At 43.7% G+C, this 15,823-nt stretch overlaps 1 protein-coding gene across 1 annotated transcript; it reads right to left on the bottom strand.

Annotated features, from left to right (window-relative positions):
- Positions 1-7,100: 7,100 nt before the first annotated feature.
- LMOD2 (leiomodin 2) lies at positions 7,101-14,328 on the bottom strand. The gene is made up of 3 exons (XM_061198003.1): positions 14,052-14,328; positions 7,636-8,996; positions 7,101-7,127 (listed from the first exon to the last, which is right to left on the bottom strand). The coding sequence occupies exons 1-3, from the start codon at positions 14,326-14,328 to the stop codon at positions 7,101-7,103; spliced, it is 1,665 nt and encodes a 554-aa protein (XP_061053986.1).
- Between the last annotated feature and the right edge of the window lie 1,495 nt (positions 14,329-15,823).

The following is a 15,823-nucleotide window of genomic DNA, read 5'->3' as shown; positions in this document are numbered from 1 at the left end:
AAGATACTGTCATTTGTCTCTTCATTGTTGCTGAGCAGCTAATCATCTCCATCTATTCAGATATATGCATTGAGTGCTTGCTGATAAAGTCCCGGATCTCCAGGATATAGAATCCAGTAGGATAGTAGGAAGATTAAGACATCTACACAGATAGCATATAATGCAAGGTAAAATGTATTGCGAGATAGTGGAATACAGAATATAACAGGAGCAGGTGTTGGAGGAAAAAGATGAGCTCAGCCTTAAATATGTTGTGTCTGTGGTGCCTGTTCTTTTGAACATATGGGTTTAGAATCACATGGGTGGTATTTGTGCTGGAAGTAAGGATTTGGGCATCACGTGGTAGGAGTAGAATTTAAAGATAGGAGTTTGGTTGAGGTCACCCAGGGAGAGTGTGGAAGAGAATAGAGTCTCCTTTGAAAGGCGCCCTGTTCCCCATCTCCTTGGTTCAATCAGCTACTCATCTTTCAAGGTCTCTTGAAGAATGAGTAGGCGCTCCCCTGAGGTAAAGTGTGGGAGGGGAATTCCAGGCAGGTAGGATGGTATGTGAAAGGTGTGTGTCAAGAGGCAGCATCACTGGTTCAGTGAACTGCATGATGCTAGTATGGCTTAAGCACAGGGCACGTGAGGACAGATGAGGCTGAAAGATCAGCAGGGCCGTGTTTGCCAGGCCAAGGGATTTGAAGCTTATTCTGCAGAATATGGGTTACCACGGAAGAATTTCAAGCAGGTGACTGATGTCAACAGAATTGCATCTTGGAAAAATCTCACTCTAGCATGTGGAGGACCAATGTGGGGTGAGGGAGAATGGAGACAGAGAAACCAGTTAGGAAGCAACTGGTTAGGAACCAGTTAGGAAGAAACCAGTTCAGAAGCAACAGTCCGGATAACAGATTGTGAGTGACCCACCAAAGGTTTTTGTGGTGATCAAGGAGAGGATGTGCCATTTTCAAGGGGAGAAATTCTATTCACAGCCATAACCTCAGGGAGGCTTCTGTTAAATAAAAGCATCTTTTGATCTGCACCACTCTGACCAGTTTGAATATGCAAAGGTAAACTGGAGCTGCCCTTCGCCAGGGGTTGGAGAGAGTTGAATTTGCTGTGCAAAACAAAATGAAGAGAATCTGGAATTCCCAGGAGTGATTTAGGAGGATAGCAATGAGGGTGAATCATGAGAGAAGAGGAAAGTGTAATAAACTAACAAGAAAATACAGACTATTATGTGGGATAAAATAGCCAGTGGGGAAAAAAAATCTCTGATGGGGAATTAGCCCCTCTGTTATGTTGCAACATCTCATGTTTGATATGAAGTCATTTGTGTTGCTGTAATGTCAACCTTACCTTTATTTCCCAAATTTTCATGTAATGTTGAACCTGTGGAAACCAAGAAAGAGGGCTGATTGCCACAGGTCCATTTCCATGTGCTTTGAAATAGGGCCGTTAAACCATAGGTTTGCTAGATGCATGCTTTGTGCGTGGAGCCAGAGACAACGATGGGCAGATAAACCTCCGGCCCCCAGCCAATTCATCCCAGAAATTCTCAGAAATCTTGCAGAAGACTTTAGACTGTCACAGAGGTGGACTGAGGTTTCCAGTTAACTTTATCTAGACTGTATATATACATGTATATGCACATATATGTCATTTTTATTTGACATGAGGAAAAGCATGTATATAATATATAAATGTATTTACAGAGAAATATATATAACATTTTTTTCTCAGATCGAGTAAAAATGATAATGTATGTGTATATTTGTGTATGTGAAAATATAACATAATATAATGTAATATAATATAATGACATACCAGGAAGATGTGCCTTTTTAATTTTGAGATTTGTGGACTGGCTGACTCTGCAAGAGAGCAACATGCCCATTATTTGAAGCATCGCGCTACATTCTTCATTGCAGTGGTAGAGTCGCCCCACTCTACCCCTACAGTCTAGTTTCCATCTCCACGGCTCCCACGGACTTTCTCCCACCAAGATCACCGGCTCAAGTGAACCGTGTCAAGCTCCAGAACTCACTGAGGCATCTTATGCTGCCGACTGGCCCTTCCTTAGCGCAACTCTCTGCTTTGCCACCTGACACTCCTCTGGTTTCTCTCTGGACATACTCAGCCTCTGCCCTTCTCCACGGTCTCCCTGAGTGACCTCGTCCAAACCCCCATCTTGAAATGCTACTCATATACAACCCCCAAATCCTTACTTCCAGCCCAAATCCCACCCCATGATTCTAGACCCCTACTTTCAAATGGACAGGCACCTCAGACACGATACTGTTCGAAACTGAGCTCATCTTCTTCCTCCAACCCTGCTCCTGCCTTATGCCATTGTCCCGTTTTGTGGCACCACTACCCACCCAGATGGCCCAGCCAGGATCGTATCAACCTAGACTTCTCTCTTTTGTTGCCTCCTGCTCCCTGCGTCTAACCAGTAACTAAATTCTGTGGAGCGTGCGCTTTCTCAGTCTCTGCTCTATCTGTTCTGACCTCTTCATACCTACACAGCGGTCAGTTCGTCTGCATTACTTTGTTTCTAGATCACTGCAATGGTCTCCTAACTGGTCTTCCTGTCGCCAGCCTGGGCCTCACTGAGCCCATCCCTCTCTCAGTTACGCAAGCCATATTTTTGTAAAGCTGTATAAACACCATGTCACTCCTCCGCTTGAAATCCTCTGTGCTCGCCATGACTCTCATAATGAATCCACATTCCTTAGCTGACACTGAGTTGCTCAGGACGGACTTTTGTGACTCTCAGGCCCTCCCAGGCTTTTTATTCAGACATAGAAAATTGAATGGACTTTTTGAAATGCGTCTTACCGACACATGCCTCTGTGGTTCAGATAGGCGTATAATTTGACTGAGAGAAAACTGGTAAACATGACAATTTGGTTGAAACCTAATTTCCAGTTTCGGTATACCACAATGATGATGTACTCGCAACTCTTGTCTAACTGGGAGATGGCTTCTTAGCTGTGATTTTTCAGTCAATCATTTCTTCTAAGGGCTTTTTGGGAAAGTTAAAAAGTTAGAATAACTCAAAAAGATAAGTTGGAACAAACTAAATTCCAACATCAGCAGTCTAATCAAAATAACCTGAATATCCAAGTTATTGAAATTGCTTAAATAAAATATGGTAGGCTATGTAATGGTATGTGCATTATTTCCCCCTTTTTGTAGAAAAAAAGTTATATGTGTGTTTAAATATGCATTAAGAAGGATCTAAAAGGATATACACTAAAAGGTTATCAGTAGTTCTGTGTGGGTGAGATTTTGGGGATTCTTTATGTTTTTTGCCTTATCTGTATATTCTAGTTTTTCTTAATGATCACATACTATTTTTGCAAAAAGAAAAGACCATACTGAAACTACATACTAGTACTATTCTTAATCCACCAAAATTATCAATACTAGAAAAAAAACTAAAATATTAAACCTGCCACATTCTTGTTTTTATAGAATTACATTAACCCTATGATTTTCTACCATTTTCTATAATACCCTGTTTTCTCAAACTCAGATGTCTCTCTTCATTCATCACCCCTACCATTTGATTCCTTTTTTAGCCTGGCATCTTCTCTTTAAAAATCCAAAACAAGTGTCACCTTCCCTGAGAAGCTTCTCTTGACCCCTTATCTGCTTTTGGTCCAGGGTCTGTGGTAAACTGTGGCTCACAAGTCAAATGCATTCAACATTTGTTTTGTCCAGTCTGCAGACTAAGGAGAGTTTTAACATGTTTTACTAGCTGAAAAAAAATCAAAGAAGAAAATGAACAACACATGAAAATTATATGGAATTTGAATTTCAGTGTCCATAAATAAAGTTGTATTAGCACACCAGCACACTCATTCACTTATGTATTGTCTGTGGCTGTTTTCACCCTACGACGGCAGAGCTGAATAGCTGTGACAAACACCAAATGTCCCACAAAATCTAAAATATTTAAATATTTTATATGCTATTTTAAATATCTCTGGCTCTTTACAGAAAAAGTATGCTAAGCCCAGCTTGAGCTGATTAGGCTTCCTCAGTGCTCATATAGGACCCTACACCAGCCTCTAGCTCAGTTCTTACTGCGTATTCTGGAAGGAATGAGGATCCTCACTGCTGGGCACTGGAGGACACTTTCTAATTCAACTTGGTCTCCCCAGCATCGAGGAGAGTGCCTCATCCACGGGGGGCACCTGATACACAGACACACGATGCAGGAAAGAATGTTGTCAGCTCCCTCTCCTAGACTGTAAGTGACAGGAGGACAGGCGTCTTATCTCCTTCGTTCACTGTATATCCTCAGCATCCAGAAGTATCTGGAACATGGTAGGCACTCAGAAAATAGTTGCGGAAGTTGGGTGTGTCCGTATTGGTACCATATTTCTGAGTTTTGTAATTCTTACCTCAGTTCTTTGTCTTTTACATCCGCTATTTGACGACTGATGGAGACAAAACCCCACCTTCCAAACCTCAGAGAAACAAAGAAAAGACAGTGTGAACTTGTCTGGAAATGAAGTGGTTAAGAGGTCTTTTCAAGAATGTATCAATTTACCCCAGTCTTCGGTGCCTCTCAATACGGCCACTGCCGTCTGTTATTACCTCTTCCCTCTCACTCACTTGGAGCAACTACATACATCAGGGCAGGTATTAAATCACTGAGTTATTGAATACCTGTGGCAGCAGGGCTCAAGAAGCAGGGTGAGACTCGGCATCCTGGCCCTGTTTCAATCAGGATGAGGCGTACTTTAAGAGATTAGTGTGCGGATATAAATCATGGTCTAAACACTTCATCTGGTCTTGGACAGTCTCTCTCCCAGTGAGCTGGACACTCTTTAGAGAGGATGAACTAACCGGTCTTCATACCAGCTCCGTGAGTTTGCAGGAAGGATGAACTCAGGATCCCTGTTCTGTGCTGAGGAGTCATGACAACTTGCCTGTTTACAGTGCTGTATTCTGAAATCACATTCTAGAAATGCTTTTCCTGAATGAAAAACGTGCCAACTTAGTGCCTGACCATATCACACTTGTCTTATTAGGGGCTTTATAATATTTTGTATTGTGGGTTGACAGTGAGGATAACTTTATTTACATTTTGTGAAGTGCCTTGTAAGTGCACGCTGCTCTCTCCCGAAGCACAAAAATTTCCAGCAAAGCAGTCTTTTAAAATGTGAAGGAGAGAATATTTGTCTCCCAATCACTCACTTCTGGTGAGAAGGCCTGGCAGGTTTCCACAGCCCTAGCAGCTCCCAGCAGCCCAGGAACTAGCCTCTCCCTCCTGGTTCTGCACACCCTCTTTTTCTGGGATTCATACATGGTTTTATCAAAGGACCCTTTTATCAGCAACCATTTGCCCCTCTGCCTCATCATGATGGAGCTGAAAGCTGTTTGCATTCAGAAGAGCCCCATCCTCATGCACACACAAAGGCCAGGGGAAAGGAAGGTCAGTCTTGGCTTTCTGTCCTAAATTCACTACACACACACACACACACACACACACACCCCACACACACCCATACACACCTTTTAAAAACCTACATTTTAGCTTTTATTTCTTTGTGCAACAATAAAGAACATGATTGTAAACACTAGTGAAAAGGGGTAAAATAGTGAAGTCGCTACTAAGGGAAACTGAAATCCCCACTGTTATTCTAAGGACAGGGAGCCTTCGTGGGGTGGGGCGTTTGAGCCCAGATGCAAGCAGAGACGGGCAGCGATGCAGAAGGAGCACGGGCTTCTGAAAACACAGGCTCCCAGGCAACCCCAGCCCCTCTGAGCCTGGCTTTCCTCATGGACTAACTGGGGAGAGCACCTTTTAATGTTGCTGTGAAAAGTACACAACTTAGTTCTGAAAATGTCAGTCACTCCCTACACAAAGTCAGGAAACAGTTATTAAACGGGTGGCCCAGGGAGCTCGCCAGGACCACTGTCATACTCTGTAGGACACAAAGGAAACATTGCTAATCATAGATAATACAAAGGACTTTAGAGGAGATTTATAGCTTTCATAAACTGGAGAGGAGCACTAGGGTGGAATGAAGGGAATCTCTGATAGGTCTTTCTCTTATCTGAATTCAGATCTTCCTTGAGTGAGAGGGAGGTGGGGTAGAATGATTGCAAATACATGTACCCTTGTCCCTGGATGTGTGTTGTGGACTCTGACATCACCGCTATGTATTCAGAGCACAAAAAGGCTGAGACCCATTAAACTAAAGCTCATCCAGGGAGAGCTTAAAGGAGACTTGAATGGTGAAATCTTTAGCATCAGCCTCAAGATAGCTCTGAATTTGGGCGGGGGGCGGGGGTGCCTATCTTCCAGATGTTCCCTTAGCACTTACTTCCTCTCTACCAAGAGATTTCTAACTTTCAACTGTTGTTTTTTTTTTTTTCTTCTTCCTCCAGAAATAGTTGGTTTTAATTATAAATGATTGAATGACTTCTGGGTACCTATCAGCCTTATGGAAATATGGGAGTGTCAGCTGCCATCCTGGGTCCAATATCCATGCATCTAAGATGATAATGGTCAGTTTGGGGTCTTTTCCCAAGCTTTTATCTCACTACCAAAAAGACTTTTAAGAAGGTTCTTGATTCCAGACCTTTAGAGAGAGCTCTGATCAGATTTTCTTAGACATGAGAAAACAAAGGCAAATGCTAAGGACCCAAACCTTTTGGGGGGGCTGAGAATGTAATATTTTTAATATTTAGCAAGGTCACATACCTGACAGATGTGAATATCAATTTACAAAAAAAAAATTAGTTTGTTTAAAAAAAATCCGAAAAACTTCAATCCAGATTTATTGGGATTACAAAAATAACAGCACATTTCATTAACTCATTACAGCTCAGAATTACCAACACAGCCAGAGCATGTTTAAATAAACTGCTTCTTGCCAATACAAATCTCATGACATAAAAAAAGAAGTTTATTTTCATATTTACAGAAGAAACATGCAGATAGTTTCTTAAAATTCTCTTTGGAATTAATGGGTGAGGCTACTTTTAAAGTCAGAGAACATTTCAAATTGAAGAAGGTATTTTAGAAACATCTCACAATGCATTTTATCTAATACCACTGAATATTTCTGCATCCTCTTCTAAAGATCGGGTTTTTATCGCAGAGCTTCTGGAACCTCCACCTACAAAAATAGGGGATTTTCTTTCAATAAAAACGGTACAAATGATAAAGTGAAAAAAATATCTGTAGAGTGTGTCTTTAGCAGTATTCTCCAGGAAGAACTCAGATATAGATTATTGCTGGGTGGTACTCAAATTTTATATTATAAGGTAGGTTTTAAATCACTTGCAACTCTGTGGTAAAATTTTTGACAAGTGATGAATCTTTTCTGGAATGTAGATGATACGCCCTGACTTTCTTATTAAGGAAATCGGGAATTTTTTAGATTGAAGTATCTTAAGATGAGCCTGGCCCTTAAAAGACTGAGATGCCAAGAATGTGGACCAGGCACATCTCTCAAATGGAAATGTGCTATCTGGTGACCTGCTCCAAATTTGGTAGCCTGCTGGCATACTAAAACATTTAAAATAGTGATTAAGTATTTGAGAGGCGACTTTGGTACACTTGTGCGGCGGCCGCCGGCTCCCTTCCTAGGTCTGCGCCCCAGGGTCTGCCCTTGGGTTACTTACGCGCTTTAGCTGTCTCATGCTGCTTCCCCGAATAGCTTCCATGAGATTCTCATGAGCTGATCTCTGTGGGGTAGAAGGTCGGGAACTGTCTTCCATTTTCTTCTCCTGCACTGACCTCAGGGAATTTCTAGTTTCCTTTAGGATACTGTTTGGCTGTTTCTTAGCCTTTTTCCCTTTTTTCTTTTTCTGTCCATTTTGTAAGGCCCGCTGGGCGCTCTCCTGCTGTTTGATGACTTCTGCGATGTTCCGCGTGATGAGCTTCTTCTCTGGGAGCGGAGGGGGCGGAGGCGGAGGAGGAGGGGGGGGCAGCCTTTGGGGAGGAAGAGGGGGCGGCGGCGGCGGCGGCGGCGGAGGAGGAGGAGGGGACGGGGCCACCGGAGATGGAGGACGGCTCCTCACAATTTGGACTTTCTTGGGGAGCTTGGGGGATGACCGGGGAGAGGGCCTGGGGGATGCGAGAGGTGAAGAGCCGGGCGTTCCTCTTCCCCAGACTTTGGTCCTACGGTGGGCTCCTGCATCGCGCCCCTCCTGCTGTCTTTGCTCCTGCATCCGCTTCTGCCGCTGTTTATCCATGTTTCTGGTCAAGAGGCTGGTCATGCTCATTCTTGGTCCTGGGAGCTCGAAATGGTAACCCAGCCTCAGCAGCGTGGTGTTGTCCCTCAGCAGCTTGACGATCTCCATCTCCACCTGGCTGCCCATGATGTGCCTTTGGTTGTGGAAGCGCAGCTCGGCGAGCACGGGGTTGTGCTGCAGAGCCCTCGTGACGGCCAGGATGCCCCTGCCCGTGATGAAGTTGGACTCGATGTTGACGCTGGTGATGTGACGGTTGACTCGGAGCATTTCCGCGATGGCAGTGGCCACGCTGTCGTCGGCGCGCGTGTTGGCCAGACTGAAGGTCTTCACCACCGTGTTGGCCTTGAGGGCCTCCGCGAAGCGGGTGAGGGTCTGCGACGTGATGTTCTCGATATTGTTCAGATTGACTTCCGTGGTGTCGGGGTCATTGCTTTTCACCTTTTCCAGGGCATCCTCGATCACCGTCGGGTTTCCACAGGGGTGGATGGCAGCCGGGGACTCTGTGTTCCTTCCGCTGTGGCCGTTGGTCAGATGGATGTTTTCAATTTGACTTTTAAACGTCTCTGGCCTCGAGTTGTCGGAACTGACACTACCGTAATGTACAGATCCATTCATCCCTTTCTCGTTTTCAATCGTTCTTTCCTCTCCTTCGCTGTCCTCTTCCTCCTCGTCGTCCTCCTCCTCGGCCTCCTCCTTCTCGGCCTCCTCTTCCGTATACACCTCCTCAGAAACCTCACTGTTACTTTCGGTAAAGATAAGCTCTTCCTCGCTCTCCTCCTTGTCTTCTTCTGCAACCTAAAGATCATGGTATCATCATTAAGTTTGTCATTTCTAAGCACATTTTTAAAATTTACAAAAGTAACACGTGGTTTTGCAGTACATACATGGATCAAATCATCATGTTGTCCATCTAAAACTCATACAATGTGATATGTCAATTACATCTCAATCAATGTTTTAAAAAGTAACACACAGCAAGTAATACGGAAGTATATAAGAAAAAAAAGTTCATCTCCACCTTCTGATCTCTCTAGTTTGGGTGACCAAGGTTAATATTTCCTTGCATAGCCCAACAGCTTTTTCTACAAACGTTTCTTTCGTTTTCTGCAAAATAAATATCCAGAATGCAGTTTATTGAATAAAAGTTTGCTAGCATTTTACCAGTTTGAACAGATACGTCGGAACTTCCGCTCTGGAAAGCCCTTGATAAAATTTTTATTCTCTTAACTACCTCTTCTGAACTACTTGACTCCTAGTCTAGTACAGTTTAGCAAATTCGACTATCCCTTAGGGAATCACCCCTCTGTCCTTCCTTATTTCTCCATCCCAAACATACAAGTGACAACGAAAATATACAACAGGTTCATGGGTTCCCTTTCTTAATGTTCAAAAATTCTTCCCCCAATTTGCCTCCTATAGCCTATGTGACAGGAGCCCAGAGCCCCCTGCCCTGTCCTGTCTCAGTGTAGACAGAGGCGGGGCATGTCCCTCTGGGGTAGAGCCTGGCACAGGGTCTCAGAGACCCCACAGCACCTGAAAGCTGAGGCGGTCTCTGTCCTTTCTCTGGGGAAAGAAGCCAAGGGGGCAGGGCTGCTGTTCAGGGCAGCAGCAGGTCAAAACCCAGCTCTCTGCAGAAACTCAATCAGGTCACCCTTTTCAGCAAATCAGCTTGAAATCTCATGTTATCACAGGGTTAAATGAGACAGGACTGCAGGAGACACGAGGCGGGAAAGATAATCGCCCTTGGCACCAACTAGATTCCAACCGTCATGTGGAACAGCAGAGAACAGTAGAAAATCTTGAAGCAAGCCACTGCCTCAGCCTGATGGTCTTAAATTAGTTACCAGGTATCAATTATGAGAGACTTTCAGGCAAACACAATTTCATTCCATCTTTGTCTTTCCTGTTTACAAGACTCTTTGTACTGAGAAGCTCAGGTGACCCCATCTTTCTTTTTCTTGCTACCTTTTCTGATAAAATAAAAATCTCGAACTTGCTGACACAGTCCGATTTTCTCTAATGCTATCTTTTTAGTCCTTTATTTTCTCTAAAGCCCTGAGACGCCTTTCTGTCCCCAAAGCCTTGATTCTTCCCTCCGTACTGGAAATGTTTTTGACCCCAGCCCGAGGCATATGGAATGAGCTTTGGAAAACACTGTGCTGGTCTCCAGGTTTGCTTGCCCAGTTGCTACCACAAAATAGCCTCCAGTTATCCACTTGTTTGGAGTGGCAGGCACCAAGTGATGGCCTGGGGAAGGGGTCAGCCACTCCTGGGTTGGCTCCTCCAGTCTTAATTTACTCACTTGTTCAGGAGCAGGAGGGAGAGTGATACTGTGTGTGTGTGTGTGTGTGTGTGTGTTGTAAGTATATGTTTTTAGCTGTTTCAGTATTTGGAGGAGAGGGACCTGTCACAAAATTCAAGGTATACTGCCTGTCATACCACCATTAAATTGTACCCTCTAGTTTTTAAAAAGAACTTTAGGCTTTATCTGCAAGAGATGTTTTCCCCTTAAATGTATCTGGAGAAGTCATAGGAGAAACTGTTATCCAGCAATGAGTTGTCCTGTAACATCTAAATGACATTTCCTCCAGAAATGTCTTTGACACCTCCTCAAATTATCCTTGTGATGTGTTCCCACAGTGTTGTACTTCCTCCAATAAAGTACCTATTTAATGATTTGTCATTTTTCTCAAAAGACTGTTTGTGGGGTGAGGGCAAGGATGATGTCTGTTTTGTTCACCTTGCACAGTGCTCAGCACGTAGTAGGGACTCAATAAAATTTGTTAACGGAATGGCTCTAAATTGACATTGGTTAACAGCCCCTGAGAGTCGGGACAAGGCCTAAGAGAAAAGTACTGATGGGGCTGGGGTCGGGGGAAGGTGACCGACTGTCCTGGTTTGCCCAGGACTGAAAGGTATCCCAGGAAGCAGAGTTTTTAGTTCTAAAATCTAGATAGTCCCAGACAATCTGAGCTGGTTAGTCACCCTAGGTGGGGGACGTCTAAGAGAAGAACAGCGGAAGGGAGAAAGGTGTCTAGAGAGGGAGGAAGGAGGATGTAAAAACAATCATTGCCTACTTTCAAAATTATTCTGGCATTTGTACTGACTGCACTGTTCCAGATCACCTATCTGCCACTGCTCTGTAGTTAACCCAGATCCTTGCAGGAATAGGGGGGGGAAGGTGGAGGGGCGGGGCATGAGGTGCTGGGGGGCGATGTTGGTACCCTTAGGGCATAAATTAGGCCAAAAGAAGAAGGTGTCTAACCATTTCTCCTCATTACCTCCCTGGCACCATTACATGAACAAGGAGGCTTGGTTCCGTTCTGGTTCTGGTTCTACCCATAAAGAGTGGGTTGATTTTAGACAAATCACTAAAGCTCTGTGGAGGGGAGTCGCAAAGAAACTGCAGTAGAGTTGAGTGGTTCTCAAACCAGCGTGTGTCATAATCACCCAGAGGGCTTGTGAGGCCACACCGTGCTGGGCCCCATTCCCAGAGTTGTTCATTCAGCAGGTCTGGGGGAGTCCTAGAATTAGTAGTTCTAAGAAGATCCCAGGTGATGCTGTTATTACCCACATTCTGAGAATCACAGTCTTTGTGCCAACAGAACTTGGTTTGAATTTCAGCCAGAAGCTGTTAATCTCAATTGAGCTTCTTAACCTCTCCTAGTCTCAGTTCTCATGTCCAGAAGGTAAGAATTCAGTGAAGCAAAATGAATGTACTCATTGGCACCTATGCCTGAAGCCCGGCAGACACTCAAGCTAGGGGAGCTAGATCTTTGGATCGGCAAGGCCCCTTGGAGCTGTTTAATGCAGGATAAGTTTGTGTGAGTCCAGCTGGGCAGAGGCTGTCATTCCCTAGGGGTTGAACATGATTTTCATAAGCATTTACTGCGCCAGGCGTAGCCTGATAATCATCTCCTTCTCATGGTCCGTACTGGGCTGCTCTTCACTTACGCTGCCGTCCCCCTCCCCCAGCAGCCACCAGTCAGCTGCTTTGAGCTTTTTCCTGGAGTGGAAATGGATTGACACCCTCCACTGGCAAGCTTCTGCTCAGCACTCCTTGTGACTCCAGAGACAACTAGCCAGCAGGGAAAGGGTAGCGGGAGAAAAGTTAACTAGCTGAGAAAGGAATCAAAGTTCATCAACATACAGCCTCTCTAATTGAGCTGATAAGCTATTGGCAGGGATCAGGGATCAACAAAACCTTTGGCAGGAGCTAGTGGATTCCATCAACAGCTGACAACAGGCTTTGCCCTTTGTTTCCCACTGATCTCAAGACATTATGACATTAAAATGCCTTTGCTGGGTTATTGCTCCAATGGCTATCTGTCCTGGACATTATGAGGCAATTTTAATCTTTTTATTAAGGAAAATCTTTAAGAACTGTTAGGAAAATGTCATACTTCTTATATTTGATCAGATTTTGGACACACATTTCCACATCAGAAAAAAAAAAAAGACCTCTGAAAATCATGGTTGTGGAGGAACTGACCAACCCAAATCCTGGCCCATCATGTGTATCCTTCCTTCTCACCACCACCCCACTCCTTCAGCCCCTCAATGCAGGTGGCCACCGTGGCCTTGGCAGATCCTGGCCTGATCCCAGTGGCCCTTCCTGCGATGATTGACATGGACAAAGCTCACACATATCATGCTAAAAATGTGGCCAACACACCCTATCATCAAGATCATCTAACAGCGCCTAGATTAGTACCATGGAAGTCTCGCCATTGGCTTTGGGCCATTTTGATTTGAGATGATTCCAGTGGAGCACAGAGGTATTAAACTGTCGCTCCTGACCAGTATTCTTCCACAAATTCAGGAATTTGTTATTTTGACATTCTTATTGTCATTACTATAATATTTTCCCAGGGCTTAGTCTTTTGAACTTCCTTCTGTGAATGATTCATTTGGCAAATTCAAGGTAACTGTTTACAGGTCAGAGAACAAGAGCTTAATAGGTCTGACCTCTAATATAAGCACATTTCCTGGCCTTAGAATCACCATTATAAAATAGAACAGAATCTTAGAGATCATCTACGCAGGCATGCTTAACCTGGGTCCTTAGGTGGGTTTCAGGATGTGTGTCATCATTTTGAAATTCTATGTAAAATTTGTGTATGTTTACACAAGCGCACGTTCATTTTCTTAAGAAGGTCCATAACTTAGCAAAATCTCAAAAGGGTGTTTGATTCACAAATGAAACACTGAATCCAGTGTCCTCCATCGACAGATGGGAAAGAGAACCCTGCAGAAGTAACTATCTGTTTAAGATCTTACAAGTTAGACACAGAGCAGGGAGTAGAAGTAAGGTCCCCTGACTCTCAGCCCCATATACTTCTCACCACCCCACACTTCCTGCTGTTGGAAAAAAAGAATTATTTTTACTAGAGTCACCATCACAGTCCAAGCAACCAGAGTACACACTTTTGTCTTTATAGAAGAAAATAAATTTAGTTAACCACTATATATATACACACACACACATATCTATACACATATATAAATACATCTGCACTTCTATTATGCCACATCCCCAATTTATAACTCAAATTAGACTTACGTTTGGCAAAATATTTAAACCCATGCTTTGCTTGTGCATTATTTTCTTCTTGAAGATCCCATCCTTGTCAATCATAGGACCCCCAACTAAGAATTTTACATATAATCCATTGGGTGGCCATAAAAGTTAGATGACTATTTCAGCCTGAGAAGATTTTCAATAGCAGCTACAAGTGGGTTATAAGAAAAGAAAAGTGAGGAGGGCTGAAAAGTCAGAAAAAACAGCTTCCTGGGTTCGGGGTAGGGCCATGGGAGCAGCTAAAGAAAAAAAATCCGAGAGCCTACCTTTCCACACTCCCCCAGCCTCTCCTTCTCCAAGAGTTTCTGGGACTCCTTTTCCCAATAGGCCATCAGTGCCTCTCTGCTGAATGTCCCCGTGGGCGTTTTCTCGGTCAGGCTCTTTTGCCTCATCCCCACGGGAAGGCTGTGATCAGGTTCAATATCTTCCAGCTCCCTCTCTAGCTCCTTCAGCTCCTCGGCTGACAGGGAAGCCAGAAGTTCATCCTCATCGATGGATTCATATTTGCTAAGTCCTCTCCTGTAGCCGAAGGTAGACATGGTCCCTGCTCTGTCAGACCCACAAGGAGCTCGGAGCACGAGGCATTCGAGGCAGCCAGCAGCAGGCAGGGGAAGCAAGTAGGTAGGCTGGTTAGCAACTGGTGCTGGGAGTGCCTGCGATAGCCTTTTAAGAGTGGTGGTACAGGCTGTGACAATGCAGAGAGGGGTGAAGACATAGGCTGTTTTAAGCATCAGACGTCAGCTAGACATTTGAACACAAAGAATGTCACATCGGTGGTGGATGGAGGTCTCAGAACCAGTGGGGATTATTCACATACTGGCCAGGGACATATTTAGCTGAGCCTGATAGCCCATGAGGACAGGCAGACAGTGCCTCAGATAGGGAGTAGCCCAGTTCTTGCTTTGTATTCAAACAACAAGGGGGTAAAATTTATTTTGAAAATGACTCGCTACCACCACCATGGTCATGAAAAGATTCTTTCCTTATAATCTCCCAGGATGAGAAATGACTGCACGTCCCCCTAGAGTAGTTATTCTGGTTCTCCTAAAAACATATTGCGGGTGGCATTGACGGGAACAGAAGGCTATAATAATATAGCACTTTCCTATTTACTTTGCATTTTGCAGTTTGCAAAGCACTTCAATGTAATTTTCCTAATCATAAGTCCTGTGAAATGACTTACATTATCCTCCTTTACAGATTTTGGCAACTGAGGCTCTGAGAAATTAAGTGAAAAAGTCAGACACCTAGAAGGGGAGAAGTAGCTCTCTCATCTGCACAAAATGGTTTCCTTCTCCTCACCCCTGAATATTAGTAAGCAACTGGATTTGCAACTAAAACTCCAAAAAGACAAATTATAATACTGGGTGTGATTTATTAAGAACTGACCCCGTGCCAGCCTAGTGCTAAGCATTTTATACATTTTATCTCATTTAATCCCACAGTTCTGGAAGGTGTACACTATTACCCATATTTTACTAGTACAGATTCAGAGAGGTTAAGTAACTAGCCCATGACCACAGAGCTAAGAAGTGGTGGAGCTAGAATTTGCAACTAGATTTGCATCTGGGTTGAAAACTGAAGAGATGCTCATTTGAAATTATATATGTGCCCATATTCTTATGAATGTGATGAAATATATACATAGTTTACAGGGCTTCATAAATATATCATTTTAGCATGCAGATATATAAACATCTGTTAAAATGTATATGCATAGAAATATACATTTATCAACACAAGCATAATATATGTTATTTTGTTTATTCCTTCAGCAGTTGGTGAATATTTGGGTTGTTTCCAGGTTTGGTAGTTATAAATAATGTTGCTATGAACACTTAATGTGAAAGTCTTTGTGTAGCCATGTGTTTTCATTTCTCTTGGGTAGGTATGCAGTAGTGGAGCTGCTGAGTTATACGGTAAATTTACGTTTAACTTTTCATGAAACTAATTATTTTCCAAAACGGCTGCACCAATTTACTTTCCCTCCAGCAATGATGAGAGTTCCAGTTTCTCCACATTCTAGTTTGTCAT

Source organism: Eubalaena glacialis, chromosome 8, assembly GCF_028564815.1.
Source record: "Eubalaena glacialis isolate mEubGla1 chromosome 8, mEubGla1.1.hap2.+ XY, whole genome shotgun sequence".
NCBI lineage: Eukaryota > Metazoa > Chordata > Mammalia > Artiodactyla > Balaenidae > Eubalaena > Eubalaena glacialis.
This window is presented reverse-complemented; position numbering and strand designations above follow the sequence as displayed.